A 23,903-nucleotide genomic window follows, 5' to 3' on the forward strand; every position below is an offset into this window, starting at 1 on the left:
TGTGAGATATGAAAGGAATTTTTATTTGATGAAGAGCGCATTTTTTTCAAATTTAACAATTTTCTGAGTAAATTTATTTTTAGTCTTTTATTTTGTAAAAAAAAAAATTAAAAAAAAAATTGTTACGAATTTTCATCAAATTTCGAAATAGATAATTTAATTTTTTTTTTTTTTAAAAAAAATTAATTTTTTTTATTTTTTATTTATTTTTTTATGTTTAATAAAATTCAATAAAAACCCAAATATTTTTATATATTTTTTTAAATTTTTAAAAAGAATAAAAAAAAATAAAATTTAATTTAAATTAATATTTTAAACCTTTTATAATTATTTTTTATTAATTAATTTTAATTTTCTTTTTAAAATTTAATTTATTATTTTTTTTATGAAAAGAAATATTTTAAATATTTTATTGTCTATTTTTATAAAAAAAAATAAAATTAATTTAAAAAATAAAAATAAATTAATTGAATTAATAAAATTATTAAAAAGGTTTAAAATATTAATTCAAATTAAATTTTATTTTTTATTATTTTTTTTAATTTTATTACATTTTTTTAAAAAAATATATATAAAATGTCTGGGTTTTTATTGAATATTTTATTCAATATAATTCAATTTTTCTTCTAAAACCCTTTGAATCTTGACTTCTATAGCCTTAAATAGCAATAAAAGTACTTCAAAAAATTTTCTACCTTTCACTTTTTGTCTGTCGAAACATAATTTTTTCTCAACTCTTGCAAAACGCTCCTAAAACAATAAATAATATTGATACAAGAATCATCTCACAAGTGATTGCATCCTGTTCCTTGTTCAAATAATAACAATAATAATAAGAAAAAAAATCATCCAAGCAACAAATTCTCATCATTTTATCGCTTGTTTACTCGGTTTTTCCTTTTTATTTTTATTATTTATACATTCCTATCTGATGATGTGCTTGCTTCATTGGATCTAAAAACATTGGTCGAGGTCATCACCCTTCTTCCTTCTCTCGTTTGTTCATTCGTTATCTTCATTCGTGGTTCCATTAGATGATTGTCATCAAATGCTACTAAAATATTCACCATCACTGAGTTCTGTTGATTTACGTTAATCCATTAAAAGTTTCTTCTTTTCGTTTCTTCAGTTTTTTTGCTAAATTGTTGATTCGTTGGTCTGATTGTTCGTCGCCTCAAGTCGCCAACTGTCACTATGGGAAACCGTCGAGCGAATGAAAAGTGTTGCATTAAAATAAAAAGGCTTTTTAATCTGGGTTGAAAGGGCAATTTATTATTATTTTTTCCATCCTTTATCGTCGTTCTTGTCAGCGACGACGGTTGGTTTGTTTCATAACAAAGGATTTTTCATTCATTTCTTATGAGAAAAAAAAAACGCAAAATAAGAGGTATAAGAACATCAAAGAAAAAAGGAAAGAAGTTATGTAAGATGTAACAAGGCTTTGATTGACAGCTAACGAGCACATCATTGCCACATGTGACTTTTTTCTTACCTTTTTTGAATTTTTTTTTAATGTGATTTCTTTCAAGGGGAGTTCCATGAATTATTTCATAAAATTTTGACGGTTTCTCATTAATTTTTTTTGTTACAATTTAAAAAAAAATGTTTAAATTAAAAAAAAATAATTTATAATTAATTAATTTATTATTATTTTTTTTAATTTAAAATTTTTAATCAATTTAATTTTTTTTTTTTGAAAATTTGGAAAAACATTTTTTTGTTTAGAATGTTAAATGTTCATCAAAAACAAAATTTTAAAAATCTGTACAAACCTTAATTAAATTTTTAAAAAAATTATAGATTATTTTTTATATATAATTTACATTTTCGTAAATTAAAAATTTTAATTCAATTAAGTCAAAATTAAAAACTTTTCCAAAAAATATCAATTATTTCACGAAAAATCTTTAATGGATTTTCGTTAATCAAAGAATAATTTAAAAAAAATCATAAAAAAAATATTTTTTAAAATATAAATTATGTTTTAAATTTTTTAAATAAATTAATTTTTGTAAAAATTTTGCATTCTATTTTTTTGTGCAATTTTTTTTTCATTTTTTTCTAAAAAAAAATAAAATATCATTGAATATTGATTAAAATTTTTAATTTTTTTTTTAATTAATTTTTTTTTTATTTTTTTTTTTTAATTTTTTTGTTATTTGTAACTTATTTTATTTTTAATTGTAATTTTATTATAGAAAAAAAATCAAATTAAAAAAAATATTCCATGGACTTACCCAATTCTGTCAAATTCTCTTAAATCTAACAAAATGACGAATGTCAGTCATAAAAAAGGTATTGATTTGTCCCTCATTTCAAATCACACACATTCATGCTGGTCCCCCAATTACATGATTTTTACCGTTTCTAACGTCTTTTTTTCTGCTTTTTTTCTCTTTTCAGATACGGTCGTTGGGTAACAAGAAAGATTGCCGTTGCGACAATAATAATTATTTGGCTATTGGCCGCATTTGTCTCCTTTGTGCCAATTTCCTTTGGCCTCCACAGACCCGATCAGCCGGTAATTTATTTGGATAGCGGTAAAAAATATCCGACATGTGCCCTGGATTTAACGCCGACATATGCCGTCGTTTCGAGTTGTATTAGTTTTTACGTACCTTGTATAGTTATGATTGGAATTTATTGCAGGTAAGTACGAGATGAAAGCAAAAATCTCATAAAATAAATATATATATATATGGGACAAGGTAACGAGAAATGTCACCGAAATGTGCCATAAAACAAATAATAATCATACACTCGATTACGCTTCTTTCGAGTAAAATTCAATTTAGATTTTTTTCTTTGCTTTGTTTGAGCTCCGAAAAATAATAAAAAAAAAAGTACATGAAATGGTCATCCAATTTTCAATTTAATTTTACAAAATATTGACATTGTCATGCCTTCGACGTTATTTCAACTATTTTTTTTTTGGGAAAATTCAATTGAATGAAGTTGTCGTTTTCCTTATTGCTTGAGATGAAGCACATTGCGACATAGATTCTCAAATATTTGCTGTTAAAAAATTGCAAAGAGAAAGTTTCTGGCATGCTTGTTATTATTATTTACATTGAATTTTACTGCATTTTACCAAAAAACTTTACAAGAAAATATTAAATAAGACTCGTTTTTCGTCTTCTGATAAAATAAGAGACAAAAAACTGCATGTCCTTATTTCTTAGTGAAATAAAGAATGCGAAAAATTGAAGAAAATTGAGAAAAAAAAATAAATTGAATTTGTTCGAAATTTTGTTGAACTATTTTTTTAAGGACATAACTTCCTTGTTTATTTCAAATAAGTACAACTTCCCATTTAACAAATTGATTGAAATTTAATTTTTTATCCCAGTGCATATTTTAAGTATATAAAGTACTATACACTCGACATTTGCCCCAGTTGACATTTTTAAATTTTTACCCAATAAACATTTAAGATTTTTGGCCAAATGCGCATTTAAAAAGTTTTGCCCAATGCACATTTAAAATTTTTTCCCAATGCATTTAAAAAATTTGACCCAATGCGCATTTTAAAAAAAATTTACCCAATACACATTCAGAATTTTTCGTCCCAGTTGACATTTTAATATGAATAACCCAGTTCCGTTAAATGGTAAGTTGTACGTATTCAAAAGAAGATGTTTTCTCTCGAATTTAATCCATTTGCGACTCATGACACGACAAATTTATTCCCTTTCTTACTCATGAATATTCATCCGTCATTCAAGAAACATGAGAAAAGTCCAAAAGAGGCAGAGAAGAGTGCTAAGCTCGTTAATCGCTACCGAAAAAACCCATCGACACTTGCCAATTTCGGAGATTACCAGCTGCTAAAACCACCGTCACCCGTGTCACTTACTAATCCATGAATAAATAAAATTGCGGAAAAGCAAAGCAACAGTGTCTGTCATGATGATACGATTTTAGGTACTTTCAATTAATTGGATCCGGAATGATAAAATAAACAAGATGACGAACACAAAAAAAATAAAATTTCAGAATGGATGTTCCTCTTTAACATTCATTACATTATGTTTCGAAAATACTACTTATCTAAATGTCTCGCGCGATAAAATGTCCCCAGAGGCAGTCACAACATACACAAAATGCTGTAAAAAAAATGAAGAAATATTAAATACGGAAACTCGTAATAAATTGTGATTTTTTTGCATAAATTTTTACTTGTGTGGAAATTGTTGCGAAATGAGACATTAAATGAGGTTACCCATTTCGACCTTTTTCTCGTCCTTTGGTTGTCTCGGGGGAGAGATGATGCTGTATGACTGTGTGAAAATGAAAATTTTGACAAAAACTTTAAATTTTTGTTCGGAGAAGTGAGGGATATTTGTTAACAAAGTGGTCTCGTGTCGTCTTGTGATATGAAAGTAAAAGAGAGAAATTGAATTATTTTAACAGTTTAAAAAGTTAAGCTTTTAAGTAAAATCTTCGAGGAAGGCAAGAATTAATATCAATTATAAAATTTTAGTCAGAAATCAATTTTAGAAACTTTTAAAAAATCAAAAATAATTAAATATTTATTTTCATTGATTTTTACAAGATTTTTTAATTAATTTTTTTTTTTAATTTAGAGTTGTCATATTTATTTGAATTTTTTCTTAGATTTTAAACGGTCGGTTTTTACAAAAAAAAATAATTAATGTGTTTTTATAATTTTTTTTTTTTAATTTTTGTAATAAATTTTATTTGTATGTATTTTGTACTTTTAACTTGTTTTACAAAAAAATTAAAAAAAAAATGTGTAAAAAAATTAATTTAAAAATTTTAAATAATTTTTTATTATTAATTTTTATTTTTCCACTTTTATTTTTTATTCGAAAAAGCGTTATGGAGCAAGTTTTAACAAAAATAATGTGAAAAAGGACTTCCAGCTATAAAATTTATTAAATTTAGTTTGAAAATTTATTTTGGATGGTTCTGCCAAAGAAAAAAAATTTCTGCCAAAATCCTCTTATTAATTTTTTTTTATTTTGCGTTTTAGATTAATGATTTTTCAAAATTAATTGCATTAGAAACAACTTTTGTTTTTTAATTTTTCTAAATTTTGCGTTTTCGATGTACAGGAGCCATTTTTATAAAATTTATTTTTTAGCCAAAATCCTCTTATTTTTACCGATTTTTCAAAAAGTTAGATCACGGTTCTCCGTCTCAAATTGAAGGTTTTGGCATTAGAAACAACTTTTGTTTTGGACTTTTTCCAAATTTTGCGTTTTCGATGTACAGGAGCCTTTTAAATATGTTAGCAAAAAAAAAATTGATGAAAAAAAATTTCAGCCAAAATCCTCTTATTATGAGGGAAATTAATATTCACTTTCAGCTATAAAATTTATCAAATTTAGGTTGAAAAATTATTATGGATCGTTCATAACGATATTTCATATTCATTGTTCATATAAAAATTAATTTTATTTTATTTTTATTTATTTATTTTGTATTTTTTTTATTTTGATATTTTTAATTTTTTAAATTAATTTTTACTAATTTTATATTAGAAGATTTTTTTTGTTCTTTTATTTTCGTCTAATTTTTTTTAACTCTTTTCATAAATTTTTAATATTTAATATGAAATATACAAAGGTTTCGTGGAAGTGAAACTATTTAAAAATTTCTCCAAAATTCATAAAGAATCGATTTCATCAAAATCCTCAAAAACATTCAAATCCCCATGCCAACAAATTACACTTTGGCATAGTTCCAAAAATAAATAAAATTTTACCGAACATCACTCCATCAGCAGTAATTTAATTCAATTATTGATCAACATTATTTACTTGTACCAAATATTATTTATTATTACCCTGCCTCCAATAATAGCTGCGACAACAGAGAAGCAGATGTTAATGTATCATTTAATGTAATGTTTCGATAAACCGATTAAATGTAATTTCCTTAAAATGTTTGTGTTTATTGTTTTTCCGTGAGCATTGTTACGAACGGGAAATGTCGATAAGTTACGAAAAGAGAGGAAAACTCAACCCACTCTAGTCCCTTTTTCGCATGTAAATGTATTCAAAAAAGATAAACAATCAAGCACCTATTGACACAGTTTAATGTCGCTCCTCTTTCACTCGTCTTTCTTCTTTTGCATCAAGTCGAGTCGAGGTATGTTGTTTGTTTTATGTAACAGAATAAAAGAGACATGTTTGAGCTATGATTGTTTTCGTTCGAACAAAACCTGGCTGATGTCGATGAGGCTGATGATGAAGAGTCATTCATAAAACGGAATAAGAGTCAGGAGCAAGAGACAAGTTGACTGTCACAAAAACAAAAGACTGATTGGTTTGTAATCATATTCATAAATCGTGTGCTGTGTTTGATGAATGATGGCAACAAGTAACAACAGACGACAAAGGGTAGACCTAATAGAATCATGTTCAATTTATGTCCGTCAATATATTGCCCACGGGTAAACTCATAAAGCGAACATTATCAATGCGAAAAACCCGATGACAACCGCATACTGCGTTTGAATCAAAATTTCATTGAATTGGGTTTCAATAAGCAGACACATGCCTTATGGAACTTAAATGGGTCAGTTTAAGCTTAAAAAGTAACTGATTCGTACAAATTTATAGATGAAACCAAAAATTTCATACCCCCGCCTTTTCTGTATCTATAGGTTACGTATATTCTGTACGTATCGCCCTCCCCTAAAGTATATTGAGCTTTAAATAACGCCTTAAGAGGTTCATTCAACTCTTTAGTTAATTAAAGAAACATCTTAAGGCGTTCTTTACAGCTTCGAAGGTTTAAACAAAAGGAGGGGGATACGTACAGAATATACGTAACCTATAGAAACAGAAAATAGGGAATAATTTTCTTTAAATTTCATATTATTATACTTTACTTCACGTGAATTCAAATCAAAGCTCTTGATAGAAGTCTTAAATTCACTTCTTTCCTATTCATAGAGCAACAAAGCGTATTCAGGTCTGCTATTGACGTTTCATATCAAAAATTTTTAGCCTGTATTTATTGCCAAAGCTCTCACTTCCATACAAGCAAATGATAGGGGAGACAGAAATTCAATCAAACATGATTATAGGATATGAAAATTCACTCGAATAGTCAAACCACAATTTTGGCACTTCTCTACAAAGCCACATTAATACCTCACAGGTACAGAGACTTTTGTTTATTTGCTCTGCAAGAGATCTTCAATACTAATTAAGAGATAAGCTTATTATTATTCTCTCATGGCAATGTTGGCATTTTCTGTGATCCAATCGAGGTAATAGCTGACACGAGTATATACTGCAGGCCATAACGAAGTACATCCAAGGGAAAATTGATAGCTTGTAACTCCGATCAAAGTTGGTAAGCCATCAGTTTCATTGATGAACAATGGACCTCCTGAAATTTCGATTGAAAATTAATTTCTTTCAAAAAATTTTCAATGAACTTTTACCATCATCTCCTTCACAAGGCGTTCCTTTGCTACTGCTTGTACAAATATTGGTATCTTTAATGTACGCCGGATACTTGACCCAACAATCAAAGTTGGAAATGACAGTTAAATTAACTCCCATCAGCTGAGTTGCTGGAATGATTTCATTCGTTCCATCACGTCCCCAACCAGCAACTACAGCTTTCGATTTTTTATAAGACTTTTTCTTTTCGGATTTTTTCGGTAATCTTATCGGATAAATGTTATCATCGATTTTGACAGGTCTTTGAAGACGCAATAGAGCAATATCATTCTTGTACGATCCTTTTTTGAACTTTGGATGCAAAAGAATTTGAACAACTGGGATAACTACTTTTTCAAATTGATGTATATTTGTTGCATTTAGCACAACTGTTGCTGCAGGAGCTCTATAGTAAATTTCAAGAATTTAATTAATTTGAAAAATATTGAATTTCCCTTGTCTTACTTTCTCAAGCAATGAGCACTTGATAAAACGTATTTGTCGGAAATCAAGACACCGCCACACCATCCAGTTTCTTCTTCAAAATGCAACATAACGCCCGCGGTAAAACCAACATCTTTCTGTTCTGGATAATATCCTTTTATGATGCGAGTTTCAATGTCGCCATCTTCCTCATGAATTACAATGGCGATTGTCGAAGAAGCCACAAATGCAATTATTGCAAAAAATAACGTTAAATTAGACATTTTTCTCGTTTAAATGTTAAAATGTCACTGAAATCGGATTTTTTGATGACAAAGCCTTAAATACTTTAGGTTTTTTTCCAATCTTTAATCCGTTATCCGATAAGATTGATAAAATAAGTAGTAGATAAGAAACTTTGGTATCTCCCACGCCGTGATTTCAAATAAAAAACAAGTTCATCGTCATTTTTGAGTGATAAGATAATAACTTCCGATTTTTTATTTTGCGTTTTTTTACTGGAATTTAATTAATTTGAAAAGGAAAAGATGTTCAATGCACATCTTTCATTCCTTTCAGAAATGGTCAAAAGCTAACTAATTAACAAGTTTTATTTTTTGTTTCAATAAAATGCCTCTTCCTCTCAGAAACACTCGAAAGTAGTTAATTTTTATAATTGCATTGAAATGCACTTTTTTTCAAAAGTAAGAAAAGTATCTTCCTATAGGAAAAAGGCGAACAAAAAGAAACTATCTCACATTTTACTCTTTAGTACCGACTTTTTCATAATTAATAGTGCTTTTAATTTCTTGATAGGAACTTTTCTTCCGTGAACATAACTTTCTTGATACACTTTTCTTGCAGCGATTTTTCTTCCTCTTCCGCCTACAAATAAATTTCCTCCATTCACAAAATAAATAAATAAAAAACAACAAAAAAAGTGAATGACTGCAAAAATATAAATTTAAATTAAAGGATGTTATAATTACATTAAATTTTGAAAACAAGGAAGAAGTTATTTTTAAAAGTTCCGCGCATTCCAAAAATTAACGAAAACAGCTCCGAGGCATGAACTCTATTGAAACGGACGATTATATATTATTTACTTTGCATGGCGCAATTGCGAAAACAAGGAATGCGGGAGAATCCATGTGAGCGGATTCCTCTGTCAAATATTTGATAGATCAATAAAACGGAGATATCAGTTAACATAAATAATATAATAGCTGAAGGCGTGTCAAGTAAATATATATACTTGACGTTGATTCTTGTTTGAATGAAAGCGTATTATTTTCAAGTTGAAGGATTGCTTATTGTCTAATATTAATTGTCAATAAGTCGACAAGCTGTGATGAAGATACAGCTATAATATATAATTATCATTTTTAATCATTTTATAACTCAAAACTGCTAAAAAATTGAAACTGAAAAAAAAATTTTTCTTTGACATAGTTTTGTTTTAAAAACTAAATCAAGAGCAAAAAAACTGTGTCAAAGCAATTTTTGTCAAATCTCGCTCTAAATGGATAAAAATTTATCAGGGGGCTCTAATTTATCATTTTTAATCATTTTTTAACTCAAAACTGCTAAAAAATTGAAACTGAAAAAAAATTTTTCCTTTGACATAGTTTTGTTTTAAAAACTAAATCAAGAGCAAAAAAACTGTGTCAAAAACTGTGTCAAAGCAATTTTTGCTCTAATTTATCATTTTTAATCATTTTATAACTCAAAACTGCTAAAAAATTGAAACTGAAAAAAAATTTTTCCTTTGACATATTTTTGTTTTGAAAACTAAATCAAGAGCAAAAAAACTGTGTCAAAAACTGTGTCAAAGCAATTTTTGTAAAATCTTGCTCCAAATGGATAAAAATTTATCAGGGGGCTCTAATTTATCATTTTTAATCATTTTTTAACTCAAAACTGCTAAAAAATTGAAACTGAAAAAAATTTTTTCCTTTGACATAGTTTTGTTTTAAAAACTAAATCAAGAGCAAAAAAACTGTGTCAAAAACTGTGTCAAAGCAATTTTTGTCAAATCTTGCTCCAAATGGATAAAAATTTATCAGGGGGCTCTAATTTATCATTTTTAATCATTTTTTAACTCAAAACTGCTAAAAAATTGAAACTGAAAAAAAATTTTTCCTTTGACATAGTTTTGTTTTGAAAACTAAATCAAGAACAAAAAAACTGTGTCAAAAACTGTGTCAAAGCAATTTTTGTCAAATCTTGCTCCAAATGGATAAAAATTTATCAGGGGGCTCTAATTTATCATTTTTAATCATTTTTTAACTCAAAACTGCTAAAAAATTGAAACTGAAAAAAAATTTTTCCTTTGACATAGTTTTGTTTTAAAAACTAAATCAAGAGCAAAAAAACTGTGTCAAAAACTGTGTCAAAGCAATTTTTGTCAAATCTCGCTCCAAATGGATAAAAATTTATCAGGGGGCTCTAATTTATCATTTTTAATCATTTTATAACTAAAAACTGCTAAAAAATTGAAACTGAAAAAAAATTTTTCCTTTGACATAGTTTTGTTTTAAAAACTAAATCAAGAGCAAAAAAACTGTGTCAAAAACTGTGTCAAAGCAATTTTTGTCAAATCTTGCTCCAAATGGATAAAAATTTATCAGGGGGCTCTAATTTATCATTTTTAATCATTTTATAACTCAAAACTGCTAAAAAATTGAAACTGAAAAAAAATTTTTCCTTTGACATAGTTTTGTTTTAAAAACTAAATCAAGAGCAAAAAAACTGTGTCAAAAACTGTGTCAAAGCAATTTTTGTCAATTCTTGCTCCAAATGGATAAAAATTTATCAGAGGGCTCTAATTTATCATTTTTAATCATTTTATAACTCAAAACTGCTAAAAAATTCCTCCTTTTGTGATTTAAATTTGAGCCTTATGGAGTTCATCAAATTCCCGTAAGTGTATTTTATTAACTGAATAACTATTAAATGTTTCAACTTCCTTTTATACTCTAACCATGGTAATCATCAAAGTTATAGTAATGTTCAGAGGTTCCTTAAACTTTCTTTTTCAACAAGCTGATCTCTGCTGATCTTACACTTTGTAAAAGTAAGTTTTGCTCGTTTAAGTATGAAATAAAAAGAAAATAATTATTAATTCAAAATTAACTTTTAGCATTAAAATAAGTCTTCTTCCTCAAAGAGGATTAAAAAACTTTTAAAACTTAGTTTACTTACCAATTTTTCAACGAATCCATCAAGCGCTTTAAAAATTTCAAAATTATCCTCTCAATTCCCCCTTCTACTTCACTAAATGCGCGAAATTCCTTCCATCATAATTCCTTGTATTCGATTGCAACTGCTGTTACTCTAAACACTTCGATGAAAAATTATGATGTGATATAAATGATGATGATGATACTCGGCTAGACTTGGCATGCATGTTACGCCATTTATATCATCATTGATCACATATTATTGCTCGGGTTATTACAACAAATGGTTGCGTGAAATTCGATATCAGTCATTAGGGATAAAAGTGAGTGTTGAAAAGCGTCATGAATTTTACTGGGTCACGTTACATTCGTTTTTTTTACTGTAAATATATCGTGAGGAATTTCCCGTTTGAAGCATGATTTGATTACACGGGAATTTCGAAATGAAATACTTTAGTGAATTTCTCTCCCTCCGCTTATTTTCGGCAATTATGTAAATATTTCCGTAATTCACTTTTGATTGTTCTGAATGCTTCGAGCGCATGAAATTTATTTTTTTGAAATGTCATCCACTCAGCTTTGATTAAAGTTGAAAATTTTCAGTTGTCAATTTTTATCATTTATCATCGTCAGTATCTAAGTCCCATTGTGCTTTGTTTCGTTCCGCATAAAGTAATGGAAAATAAATGAAATTCCAGCGAAATGGCAGCTCAGTAGTTTTGTATATTATTTTCACAAATAAACAGGTTGATTTGCAATTTGAATTTTTCCCGAGATTTTATCTTCGTTGGCATTAGCTAAATCCGGAAACATTCACTTATTTGCGCAATTGATTGACTTCCTTTCCTCGCACACACACTCCTTGTTATCCATTTCCATATGAATGGAACTTCTACAACGATATTTTGTTTCACAGGTGTGCCGTTGCGCTATAAATAAATAACCTGGATATCGAATCAACTCCCTTCAAAAAGTATTTATTTTCGTTTTATTTATCATCATCAAGCCTGAATTTTTCGTGTATCGAAACACGCACGAAAATCCTGATAACTGCTGTTTATTTATACCGATTTTTTTTCTGCTGTTCTTCAGAAAGTAATTTTCTCTGTCACATTTTTTTTTCGACTTGTTCCGAGTGAAATAAATCATGTTCGAGTCAAACAACAATTTCTTGTAACATGCGAGCGAGCATTAAAAATCATGTAAGGCTGCCACGGATTTAACTTAATTCCTACGTTACTGTTGCTGCTCGTAGTAGCTCGGAGCCACTTGAATATTTCTTGTGTTGTTTTTTTATTTTCTTTTCATTTTTCGACGATGATGATGAATCAAGCATGAAAGGGAGAGGGAGCAACGACGACATTTATTTGCATAAGAAGTCGAAGGAATCTCGCACCGCGCGGCATAACAGTTATTATTTTGATCTTGAACAATTTATATGCTAAAATGTTTATGCGAAATGATGGGATTTCGTAGAATGGAATAGTGCGTAAATTTTTTTTTGTTGGACAAGGCGTTTCCATTTGGAGATTTGAATTGCTTGGAAGTATCGAATCTCGAGATCTTGTCTCCGAAGTAATTATGTAATAATGAAGTAATAATACATTATCATTTTGAAAGAAAACCACAATGAAAAGTAGAGAATTTGATATGACCTTGAATTAACCTTGAATACAATTTAGAGTTTTAGTACATTTTTGAGCAAACATTTTTTAAGAAAGATTGAAATTTCTGTTAATGTTAATTCACTTTTCAATATTTTCAAAGTTTTAGTGAGAAATGATGAATTTTCTAAAGTAAAATATTCAACTCTCTTAATTTCAAAAATTCATTAAAAAAACATTTAACTTTTAAAATTTTTAAACACCGCAAGTTACTCGATTTTGTAACTTATTAGAAGTTCAAATAAAATTTTAAGAAATTTTACATTTAAATCAAAAAATTGAAAGATTTTATAGACCTTTTGATGATTTAACATTGATTTCAAAAGGTCTATGCAATCGAATAAAGAATTTATTCTAATGTAAAATTTCGTAAAATCGTATTCGAACTTCTAATGAGTTACAAAATCGAGTATCTTGCGGTATAAAAAAATATAAATTTGTTTAAAATTGTTAAAAGTTTTAATTTTTTTTTTATGAATTTTTGAAAATAAGAGGGTTCAATATTTTTCTTTACAAAATTCATCATTTCTCACTAAAACTTTGAAAATATTGAATCGTGAACTAATCTTTATAGAAATTTCAATCTTTCTCAAAAAAAAATTGCTCAAAAATGTACTAAAACTCAAAATTGTATTCAAGGTTAATTCAAGGTCATATCAAATTTAACCTTAACTTACTCTACTTTTCATTGAAGTTTTCTTTCAAAATGTTAATATACTAAAAAATTTATTATTTACTTACCAAAAATGTATCAAGTAGCTCCAATCTATCATCCAGAATTAAAATTTCCCCTTCCCCTTGAAAGTTTATATCAGGACAAATATTTGCTATAATGACAACTATACAAGGCGCCTCCATTCAGTCTATATTTAAATCGGAACATGGAAATGAGGACATCTATATTTAAAAGTCAAGCAAAATACATTTTCATGTCACGTTACTATTAAAAGGAGAGGGAAGAACCAACTCTTTGCTCTATAGGCAATGTATCATGTTTCTACAGAGCCGTTTCAAACTTGTTGTTTTGAAAAGTTTTAATCATTTTTGACGCCTGGATAAACTTATTTCCTAATGTAATCAATCTTCATAAATTACCTCTACCTCTCTATCTATCCACGTTATTGCCATACTCCCATTATTATCACGATATTAATAAATATTATATTTTTCCAATCAATGTTCCCTCTTCATTATGCTCAAAGCATATTTCGCTCCAGAGGAATTCCAGTAGACACGCTACTTGATTGTCATAAACTTTATAACGATCAACTGGTGTGTCTTTAAACTTTTCTTTGTTGCGAAAATTCCTGATGGCCTCTGAAGTGAAGTGAAAAGCTGAAAAGAAAAAAAAGTAAGACATTTTCTAAAGTAAATACATTTTCATTAAAATATAAACAACACCTTGATAGTCTTCATTTGACAGCAACTAAAACCCATATTTTGCAGCGAAACTCTTCTTCTTCTTTTATTGTGCATGTTCATTCAAAGTGTTCACATATTAGCTTTCTCGCCTCTCTCTCTCTCGTTCTGATCCAAAAACGATTTTTCTATGCCGCACATGGCAGAGCAGCAACAATAAGTAAAATAGTGTTTAGCTAACACCATTACATGTTAGAATGACTCAGTAAAATATTTAACATTATCCTGTGGCATTAAAAAATATACACAGCAAAGGTAGTAGTTGTAAAGGAGAAATAGCAGCGACGTAATATAATAATAAGAAAAGGTAAAATATCGAGCGTTTCGTGTTTTATGCCGAGATCGTGTGTTCGTGAGTGTTTGCCTTTGCTTGGCGTTACAAAAGATAAAAACGGCAAATTGATTGAGAAATTATAAGATATTGCTTTCTGTTTTGTATCTCAGGTGTTAAGGTATTTTTCTGTTATGCTATTGAATTGCCATTGAAGATATTGAAAATATACGTCAAAAGTGATTTCTAACCTTCAAAAGTTTTTATTTTTTCCAAAAGTGTTTTTTAAGAATGGGTAAAAATTATTCGATGAACTGGAGCTTAAAGACATTTAGCTATTAAAAATTAATTAACATCAGGAAATTAGCTTTTAAACACAAATTTGCCTGAAAACGACATTAATTAGATATTTTTTGACTGTTGATGTCTTCTTGATATACAAAAAAGTTTTCTCCGTAGGATGAGTTTTACATACAAAAAAAATTATTTATATCATTGAAAATTTATTTTTTAATTAATTTGCATTAGATTTAATTTAATTACTTTTATTGAATTTAATTTAATTTTTTTTTCATATTTTTAACTTTTTATTTTTTTTATATTTTTAATTTATTTATTTATAATTTTATTTTATTTTATTATTTTATTTTTTTTTTATTTTATTTTATTTTTTTTTTTTAATTTTTAAAATTTTTATATTTTATTTTTTAATATTATATTTTATTAAAATTATTTTTATTATTATTATTTTTTTAATTAATTTGCATTATATTTAATTTAATTAATTTTATTTTTTTTTATTTTTTAATTTTTAATTTTTTATTTATTAAAAAATTTTATTTTTTTTCATATTTTATTTTAAAATTATTTCAAATTAATTTTTAAAAAATTATCTTTTAACCTGTACTTTAAAATAAATTGATTAATTTCGTTTATTTTTTTACAAATTTTTAAGTCACAATGTTAAGTTAAAAATTAAAATTTAAAAAAAATGGAAATTTTTAAAGACTTAAAAAAATTCATCTAAGATTTTATAAAAATTTCTTTATAAAATAGGTTCAGGTTATTTTTTGTATGATTTTTAGTTTTTCCAATCAAAACATTTTGAGAAATGTTAAAAATATAAAAAATTAAAATAATTTTTTTTTTCGTCAAATTTTCAAGAAGAAAAACTAAAATAATTAAATTTACTCTAACTTTAATTTAACAAAATATAAAACTTTTTAATAATTTACTGTCAAAAGCCTTTTATAATAGACTTACTCTATAAAGTATAGGATTTATGCAACAAAAAGTCTTTACTTACAGTTTAGCAAAATTTCCAAAAATATTCTCTCTCATTGCCACAAACGTTTTTTTAACTTCAACTACGTCAACGATGACACAGAAAAAAAAACTAAAAAAAAATAAACGAATTTTCTCCATTAAAATGTCATTGTATCCAATTTCCTAACAAAAATTTGTCCAAAAACCATGACCAGACCAATTAGTTCCCATTAAAAGCACAAAGAATTTAACGTTGATGGCAACTTTTACTGCATGTGTTCATTTTTTTTTATTCATCAGTCAGAAAAGCATATTCACTAAACAAATTTCCGAGCAAAGAAAAATGTCCTGCTGTTCATTACAGAAAACATCCTGCTAAAAAAAAGCACTGTCACACCATTTATCAAACCACGATATCTTGGTTTTTTTTTTGTTGGGCTTGTCTATTTTGCAGCTTTTCTGACTTTGTTGCGTGTGTTAATTAAAAAAGAATTTTAAGAATTTCCGTGAAGTTGAGTGACGTTGATGAGTCTCGTGCCTTGTCTCCTTTCAAGTCGTGTAGAATTTTTAATCAACTTTTTTTTCTTTCTCTTTTCTTTCCGCCCTCAGGTTATACTGTTATGCACAGAAGCATGTCAAGTCAATACGTGCGGTAACGCGGCCTGGCGAGATAACGGAGAAGCGTTATCGCAGCATGCGACGTCCCAATGGCGGCAACAAAACCGCCAAGAAGCTCAAGATGCGCAGTTTGCAGCAACATTCGTCGCCGTATCACGTGAGCGATCACAAAGCTGCGATCACCGTGGGAGTCATCATGGGAGTGTTTCTCGTGTGTTGGGTGCCCTTCTTTTGCGTCAACATTGTAGCGGCATTTTGCAAAACGTGCATCGGCGGACAAACCTTCAAGATTTTGTCGTGGCTCGGTTACTCAAATTCCGGCCTGAATCCCATCATTTATTCCATTTTCAACACGGAATTCCGTGAGGCGTTTAAGCGATTGCTCACAGCTCGCAGCACTTATTGCTGCGGACAGGAAATGGGTAACATTTATCCGAGAAGTAGTGAACGCTATGTGACAGATTACGCGGCAAAAAGTGTCGTTCTCAATTCGGGACGATCTTCCGCGGATCTCGAACAAGTTTCAGCAATCTGACGATAAGAAGTTTCCTAATTTGATTCGTGTAAAGAACCCGTTTTAGTTTGTAAGGTGTAAAAATATGGCTGTCGATTTTAGTAGAAGAGAAGTCTATAATTATACGATACGTGTACAGAATGCTCAATTGTTCCTATTAGATGCCATATGGGCGAAAAACGAGTCAGATTAACTCATCAGAAGTGAATTTTTCAACACCTCAAAATGAATAAATTTTTCCTTTGAAGGGTTAATTTAATACCTTATAGGGTTAACTTAATACCTTGAAGGGTTAACTTAATACCTTGAGGTCTTAATTTAATTCCTTGAGGTCTTAATTTAATTCCTTGAGGTCTTAATTTAATTCCTTGAAGTCTTAATTTAATTCCTTGAGGTCGTAATTTAATTCCTTGAAGGGTTAAATTAATGCCTTGAGGTCTTAATTTAATTCCTTAAGGTCCTAATTTAATACCTTTAAGGGTTAATTTAATACCTTGAGGTCTTAATTTAATTCCTTGAGGTCTTAATTTAATTCCTTGAGGTCTTAATTTAATTCCTTGAGGTCTTAATTTAATACCTTGAGGGTTAACTTAATACCTTGAGGTCTTAATTTAATACCTTGAAGTCTTAATTTAATACCTTGAGGTCTTAATTTAATTCCTTGAAGTCTTAATTTAATACCTTGAGGTTTTAATTGAATACCCTGAGGTCTTAATTTAATTCCTTGAGGTCTTATTTAATTCCTTGAGGTCTTAATTTAATTCCTTGAGGTCTTAATTTAATTCCTTGAGGTCTTAATTTAATACCTTGAGGTCTTAATTTAATACCTTGAGGTCTTAATTTAATTCCTTGAGGTCTTAATTTAATACCTTGAGGTCTTAATTTAATTCCTTGAGGTCTTAATTTAATTCCTTGAGGTCTTAATTTAATACCTTGAAGGGTTAACTTAATACCTTGAGGAGCTAATCTGACCCGTTTTTCGCCCATTGGGTAAAACACATATACACAGAAACACGCACGCGACACCTGTTACACCTTTCTCTCTCTCTCTCGTTACACACTTCGGTTCACCTTTTGTCTTATTATTGCGAAATTTCACGTCGAAAAGTGTCACACTATCAAACCACTTTTACCATTATTTAACTTTTTTCTCTCTTTTACTTGTGCATTCACAACAACTGCACCATTTTTCTACTATTTTTCTGTTATTTTTTACATGACGTGATACTCACTTTTAAAACTTTCTATGGAATGAAAGCATAAGGGAAAACAGGGAAAATCTTTTTCACGAATAAAAAAAAATGTAGTGCACTGTAACTCTATAAGCTTTTTTCTCATATTTCATAAATAAGGAAATTTTTACCACAAAACAAAACTTTTACAAGCTTCAAAAAAAACTACTCAAGTTTCAAAATCCACCTGAAAGTCTGTTATAGGCATAGCTAAGAATAGATGGTTTCATAAACTCATTCACGAAAAAAAAAGCAATTTGTACGAAAGAAGTGAAAATTGTCAGTTAACATGAAGAAGTTATCAAGTAATTTTATACATTCAACCCTTTTTTAAACCCTTCTTTATTTAGTTTGTGGGAAATGAAAAAAAAATAAATTGTCATTTGACAAAGTTTTTTAAAAACTAAATTAGGTCAATGGGTGCAATGAAAAGTTTTGAAAAGGTCGTTATTAACGAACTTTTTTACTTTTCGATTTTTTTTCAACAAATTATTTTTTTTAAATTGGTATTGATGAATTTTGATCTATTGAGCGATGAAGAATTTATTGAGAAAACAAATTTAAAGAAAAAAATTCAAATAATTTCGTTTCAAGATCCTAATTAACTATTTGACCTTTCTAAATAAAAATTATTGACATAATTTACAATTTAAATTTTTTTTTTATTTTTTTTTAATTTTTTAAAATTTTTAAAAAATTGTTTTAAATTTTATTTTTTTTTATTTTAATTTTAAATAATTTTTAAAAAAATATTTTAAAACCCAAAAAATCTTCGACTTTCGAAATTCAAGTTTTTTAAATTTTTTTCTTAAACTTAAGTTTAAATTATAAATTTTCGCAGCCTGTTATTAAGCGTTTTTTGCTTGAAAAAAAAACATTACGAGCCATAAAATACGAGCAAAAAATTCAATTTAATAATTAATTTCTGACCTACTCACCTCGCTGCTCCTTGAAAACTTTTGCAGACTAATTTGAATTGTATAATCAACAACCTGGAACGCATCCTTTTTTCCTAAATTATTCAATTTTCACGTTGTTCCTCTTTTTTTTGCTCTCTTGAGACGACAAGAGACGTATATCCCTTTTATTATTATTTTTAATCCTAAATTAATCGCAAGACCTAGTTTCTTTTGTGTAATTTTTCATCTAAGCAAACAATTTGCCCCTTTTTTTCATTACATAATTACATTGCCACACAACACGCATTACTATCCATTCTCCCCGACTATTATTATCTAACATTAACCAAAGGAAATTTCTCTGTTATTATAATAAATTTCCTTTGTATGTTTTTTCCTTGCTTTCTTGTGAGCCAAAGCATCACACAACAACAAAAAAGAGGCTAAGAGCCTTATTAAAAGCGTCCTATGATTAAGTTACTGTTGCAATGAGTAAACGGACTCACACACCTTGTTACATAATAATAATAATAATAACATAAAGACTTTCAAATGAGCAAAAAATAAAAAGAAGCCGCTATTAATTAAAGCAGCGGTAAAAAAAATGCTTAACAGTTGCTATTGAGATGAACTTGAGTGCATTTTGAGTTTAATTGCTTGTCAAAATTTTAATTGTCAAGTATCAAAGAAGTAGATTCTTTGTTGTTAGCTATTTTAAACCCAAACATTTAACGAGAATTTGCTATTTAAAAATGAAGGGCTGAAAGGATAAATTTAAAAATTTGCATTGGGAAAAAGCAAAGTTTTTTTCTGTTTTTCTGTAAAATTTGATTTTTACTTATTTTCTTGTGTTTGAGCTACAAAAATTTCAATGAATACGCATTTTTGCTTAAAAATACCTAAACAATAAGAATGGGCAATTTTTATTGAAAAAAAAGGATAAATCGCAAAGTAAAAAATTATAAATTCAAAGATTTTGCCCCTATGTACATTCTGAAATTTCGTCCCAATGCACATTCTGAAATTTTGTCCCAATGCCCATACTTGAACTTTTTTTGGTTCGTATATCGTAATTAATTCTCCGTTGTTTAACTTTTTGCTCTTAATAGATAAATTTTTTAATATTTCACTGAATACGCATTGGGGTAAAAGAAATTGGGACAACAAAAGGATGCACATATTCTGAAAATAGCTTTCTGAAATTTTTTGCACATTCTTAAAAAAATAATTTTATGCTCTTGATAGATAAAATTTTAAATATTTCACTCAAAGAAAGACAACAAAAGGATTCTAAAGTAACTTTTTAACTTTTTTTTAAAGGTATTAAATATTTTTTTTAACAACTCCAATTTTTTTTTGCGTATAAATTTTTTCTCCTAAACTTTTTTTGTTTTTTTTTATTGCTTTTTTAATGCGGATTTGCGGGATTCTCAAAAAAAATAAAAATTTTAAACAATCACTGGATGATTGCAATCAATTCGTCAAAGCAGGATTTAACGAATTTAAAAACTTTTTCGATGCAGGCATCAATTGAAAATTTAATGGTGCGGGTCACCAAACACAAAATATGTAACAATCAATGGAGACGTCTGGTTCTTCATTATTGAGAAACAAATCGCATTAACATTCTCCCAGCTTAATATTTTAATAATATGTGAGAAAGAAGCAAATTAGTTTCATTAAAATATCTAAATAAAAACTTTTTTTTGCTATACCCTAAAGGCGCTTGCATATACATCATCATCGCATTCATGCAAAGTTTTAACCCTATTCCACTATAAATACAATTACAGGCGTTGTTGTTAATATACTTCGTTCACATATGTGCTTACTCGAAAAGAGTGAAAAGGAGGAAGAGCAAAACATAAGTTAAACAAAAAACTTTTTTATTCTCATATGGCATTAGTTAGTAAAAATCTCATCATTCTTTTCCATTTTTTTTTTGTTCGTGTGTTGTTCGTATTTTGTTACTTTCTGTTACAGAAAATTTTAATAAAATATGAAATTATTATGAAATGAGTTTAAAGACCGTTTTTACGTTGAAAAATGTTTAAAGGGATTTAATTTCACATTTTAGTACTCCTCATGTCACATGTTTTAATTTTTTTACATTAATTTTTTTTTCTTTTTATTAGAAAGAAAATCTGAAATTAAAGCTATGAAGCTTTTTATGATCTTCATAACATAAAAAATTTAATTTTAACATTTTTTTCACATTTTCATACTCCTCTCGTCAAAAATTTCAATTTTTTTCGTACTCCTCAAGTCATTTTTTATTGTTTCCTTCAATTTTTTTCTGTTTATTAAATAAAAATCCAAAATTAAAGCCATAAAGCATTCTATGAGCTTTGTATCATAAAAAACTTCATTAAATTAAATTTTTCACATTTTTGTACTCCTCATATCACAAAATCAATTTTTTTCTTCTGAATTCATTCTTTTTTATAGGCAGAAATATTTTTTAAAGAAATAGACCTGAAATAAAAGCCTTAGAGCTTTGTATCATAAAAATTTTTCGTTGAAATATATTTTTTACATTTTCTTACTCCTCAAATCAATTTTTTAATTTTTTTCTTCAAATTTCTTTTTATTTATTTTTTAAAAAAATCCAAAATTAAAGTCATAAAGCTTTTTATGAGCTTTGTATCATAAAAAATTTCATTAAAATCAATTTTTCACATTTTCGTACTCCTCATGTCACACGTGTCAGACACTGCGACAGACAAAATTCATTTTTTCTTCATTTTTTTTTCAAAATGCGAAAATTACGATGCTAATAGAAACATACATGATACTTTTTATCATCTTTATGCCTCTTCCGTTGATGTTCACACAAAAATTTTCCAGACTAGATTAAAACTCATTTTTAGACAATGTTTGGCATAACCAAGATTTTACACATAGTTTAACTTTTTTTTTTGCTTCATGTGAATAAAATCCTCACTCATCGTCAGTGTAATTCTTTCAGTACAGAAAAAAAAACAAAAAAAAGTTAAATAAAAAAAGTTTCTCGCTCGTGTGATTGCTGCCGGAACACGCATTCGACACACGTCTCTTCATAAACTTTTGTGTTGATTGATTTCCGGAAGTGGTTTTTTTTTTTGCTCTCAACTTTATCATCACCTTGTTTGAGCGATTAAAATTTCACATCTTTTTTTGTATCATAAATCATCTGCGACGAAAGAAAAACTTTGAAATATTGATTTTTGTCTTAATGGATGTCAATTTTCGTAAAATAAAAAATTTAGATCTGCCAATATTTTACTTATTTAGTATTTATTTGTGGAGGAAACAAAGATCAACTTTTGTCAAGAGAAAACTTTTTTGTCCATTATTTACCTGATTCAAACAAAACAATTATTCTATCCTATACTTACTTCGAGAAAAAGTCGAAGATTGAATATTATTTATTTTAAAACAAATCAAAAAGTTTGTCTTTTCCCACTTTTGATCGACCAACCGCACTTGAAACCAAAAACATAAAGGAAAGGAAATCACTTGATCACTTCTTCTTCTTCTTTCGTTAATTCTTTCTTTGTCTCAAATGGGCTTGTCATCATTTTCATTAACTACATACCTAAAGATATATAATTACAATCCACCTTAGATAGCTTTAAAAATAAAATAATAATAAAATAAATAAAAGGATGCTTGAAAAATTAAATTAAATCTCCTACAGAGCAACTATGCTCTTTATCTCCTGCACTTTACACCTGAAGCGAAATTGCAATTTTTTCACTACTCATTTTTTTTATACGAAGAATCGTTAGTGATAGCGTAAAAATAATAGGATTAGAAGCGTAGGTAGTCATTTAAAAAAAATGTATTATATAGAAGATAATGATAATTATTAATGTTGGGGGTGTTTCAAGTTATTTTTAAAAATTAAATATTTAAATTATATTTTTTATAATTTTTTTTTAAATTAATTTATTATTTTTTTTATTTTTCTTATTTAATTTTTTTTCATCAAATTTCATTTTTTTTAAATTAAATTTTTTATGTTTTTAATAAAACTAAAAATAGGTACCTAAAATTTAAAAATATTATTAATTTTCTTAGATAAATTATTTTTTTAAATATTTTTTAATGAAAATTAAATAAAATTATTTTTTATTAATTTATAATTAAAAAAAAAATAATAAAAAATATTTAAAAAAAAATTATATATTTTTATAAATTTCATCAATTTTAAGTTTAAATTATTAATTTTTATTTAAAAAAAATTATAATAATTTTATTTTTTTAAAAAAATTTATTTATTTAAAAAAAAAATTTAAATAATTTTTTTTATTTTAATTTTTTTTTATTTTTTATTTAAAATAATTTTATTTACATTTTTTACATTTTAAATAATTTTTTTTTTTAATTTATTTTTTATTTAAAATAATTTTATTTAAATTTTAAATAATTTTTTTTAATTTAATTTTTTTTCATAATTAAATTAAATTAAACACCCCTAACACGAAAATTTCATTCAAAAAGTCGTCCAAAGAAAATGTTCCAAAAAAATCTCAAATAAAAATTGCTCTCTACATGTTGTCTCACAATTACCGTATAAATAATAAGCTCATAATATGGTTGACACATATTGTAAAAAAAAAATTAATTAATTAATATATCGAGTAAATGTCGCTGTTACATAACATATACGTTACTGCAACAAATTCAATCATTAATGTAAATGAATTTCCTACTTAGACGTTAAATAATAATGAAAAGTATCCCTTCCATTAAGCTTGATTGCTGATAGTGATATAGTATCGTATTTCTTTTTCTCCAACAAAAGAGCAAAAAAAAATAATTAATTACAGTAGAAAAATAGATGCGAGAAAATTTACGCCTGTTGTAGAAAGAAAAATTCTTGATTTAAAATTAATTTATTGTTTAAAAAAAATGTTTAGAGATAAACAAAGAAAAAATAAGCGGGAGACAAGAAGACATATCTAATTATAAAAGAAAAAAAAATTAAAAAAAAAACATTTCCCTGT

General features: G+C 27.2%; 2 protein-coding genes across 2 annotated transcripts in view; one reads left to right on the forward strand and one right to left on the reverse strand.

The window, feature by feature from the left end:
- Nucleotides 1-16,802, forward strand: part of LOC134835162 (dopamine receptor 1) — a 67,671-nt gene extending 50,869 nt beyond the window's left edge. The window contains exons 5-6 of the mRNA XM_063850032.1: nt 2,404-2,649; nt 16,259-16,802. Of these exons, the coding sequence (XP_063706102.1) occupies nt 2,404-2,649; nt 16,259-16,802 (790 nt within the window). The remainder of the gene's footprint in view (nt 1-2,403; nt 2,650-16,258) is intronic.
- On the reverse strand, nt 7,105-8,140 carry LOC134834820 (collagenase-like). The gene is made up of 3 exons (XM_063849605.1): nt 7,890-8,140; nt 7,424-7,830; nt 7,105-7,368 (listed from the first exon to the last, which is right to left on the reverse strand). Exons 1-3 carry the CDS (start codon nt 8,129-8,131, stop codon nt 7,202-7,204), a joined length of 816 nt encoding a protein of 271 aa, XP_063705675.1. The 5' UTR covers nt 8,132-8,140; the 3' UTR covers nt 7,105-7,201.
- Nucleotides 16,803-23,903: the final 7,101 nt, after the last annotated feature.

The sequence above is a fragment of the Culicoides brevitarsis genome, chromosome 3 (assembly GCF_036172545.1).
Source record: "Culicoides brevitarsis isolate CSIRO-B50_1 chromosome 3, AGI_CSIRO_Cbre_v1, whole genome shotgun sequence".
NCBI lineage: Eukaryota > Metazoa > Arthropoda > Insecta > Diptera > Ceratopogonidae > Culicoides > Culicoides brevitarsis.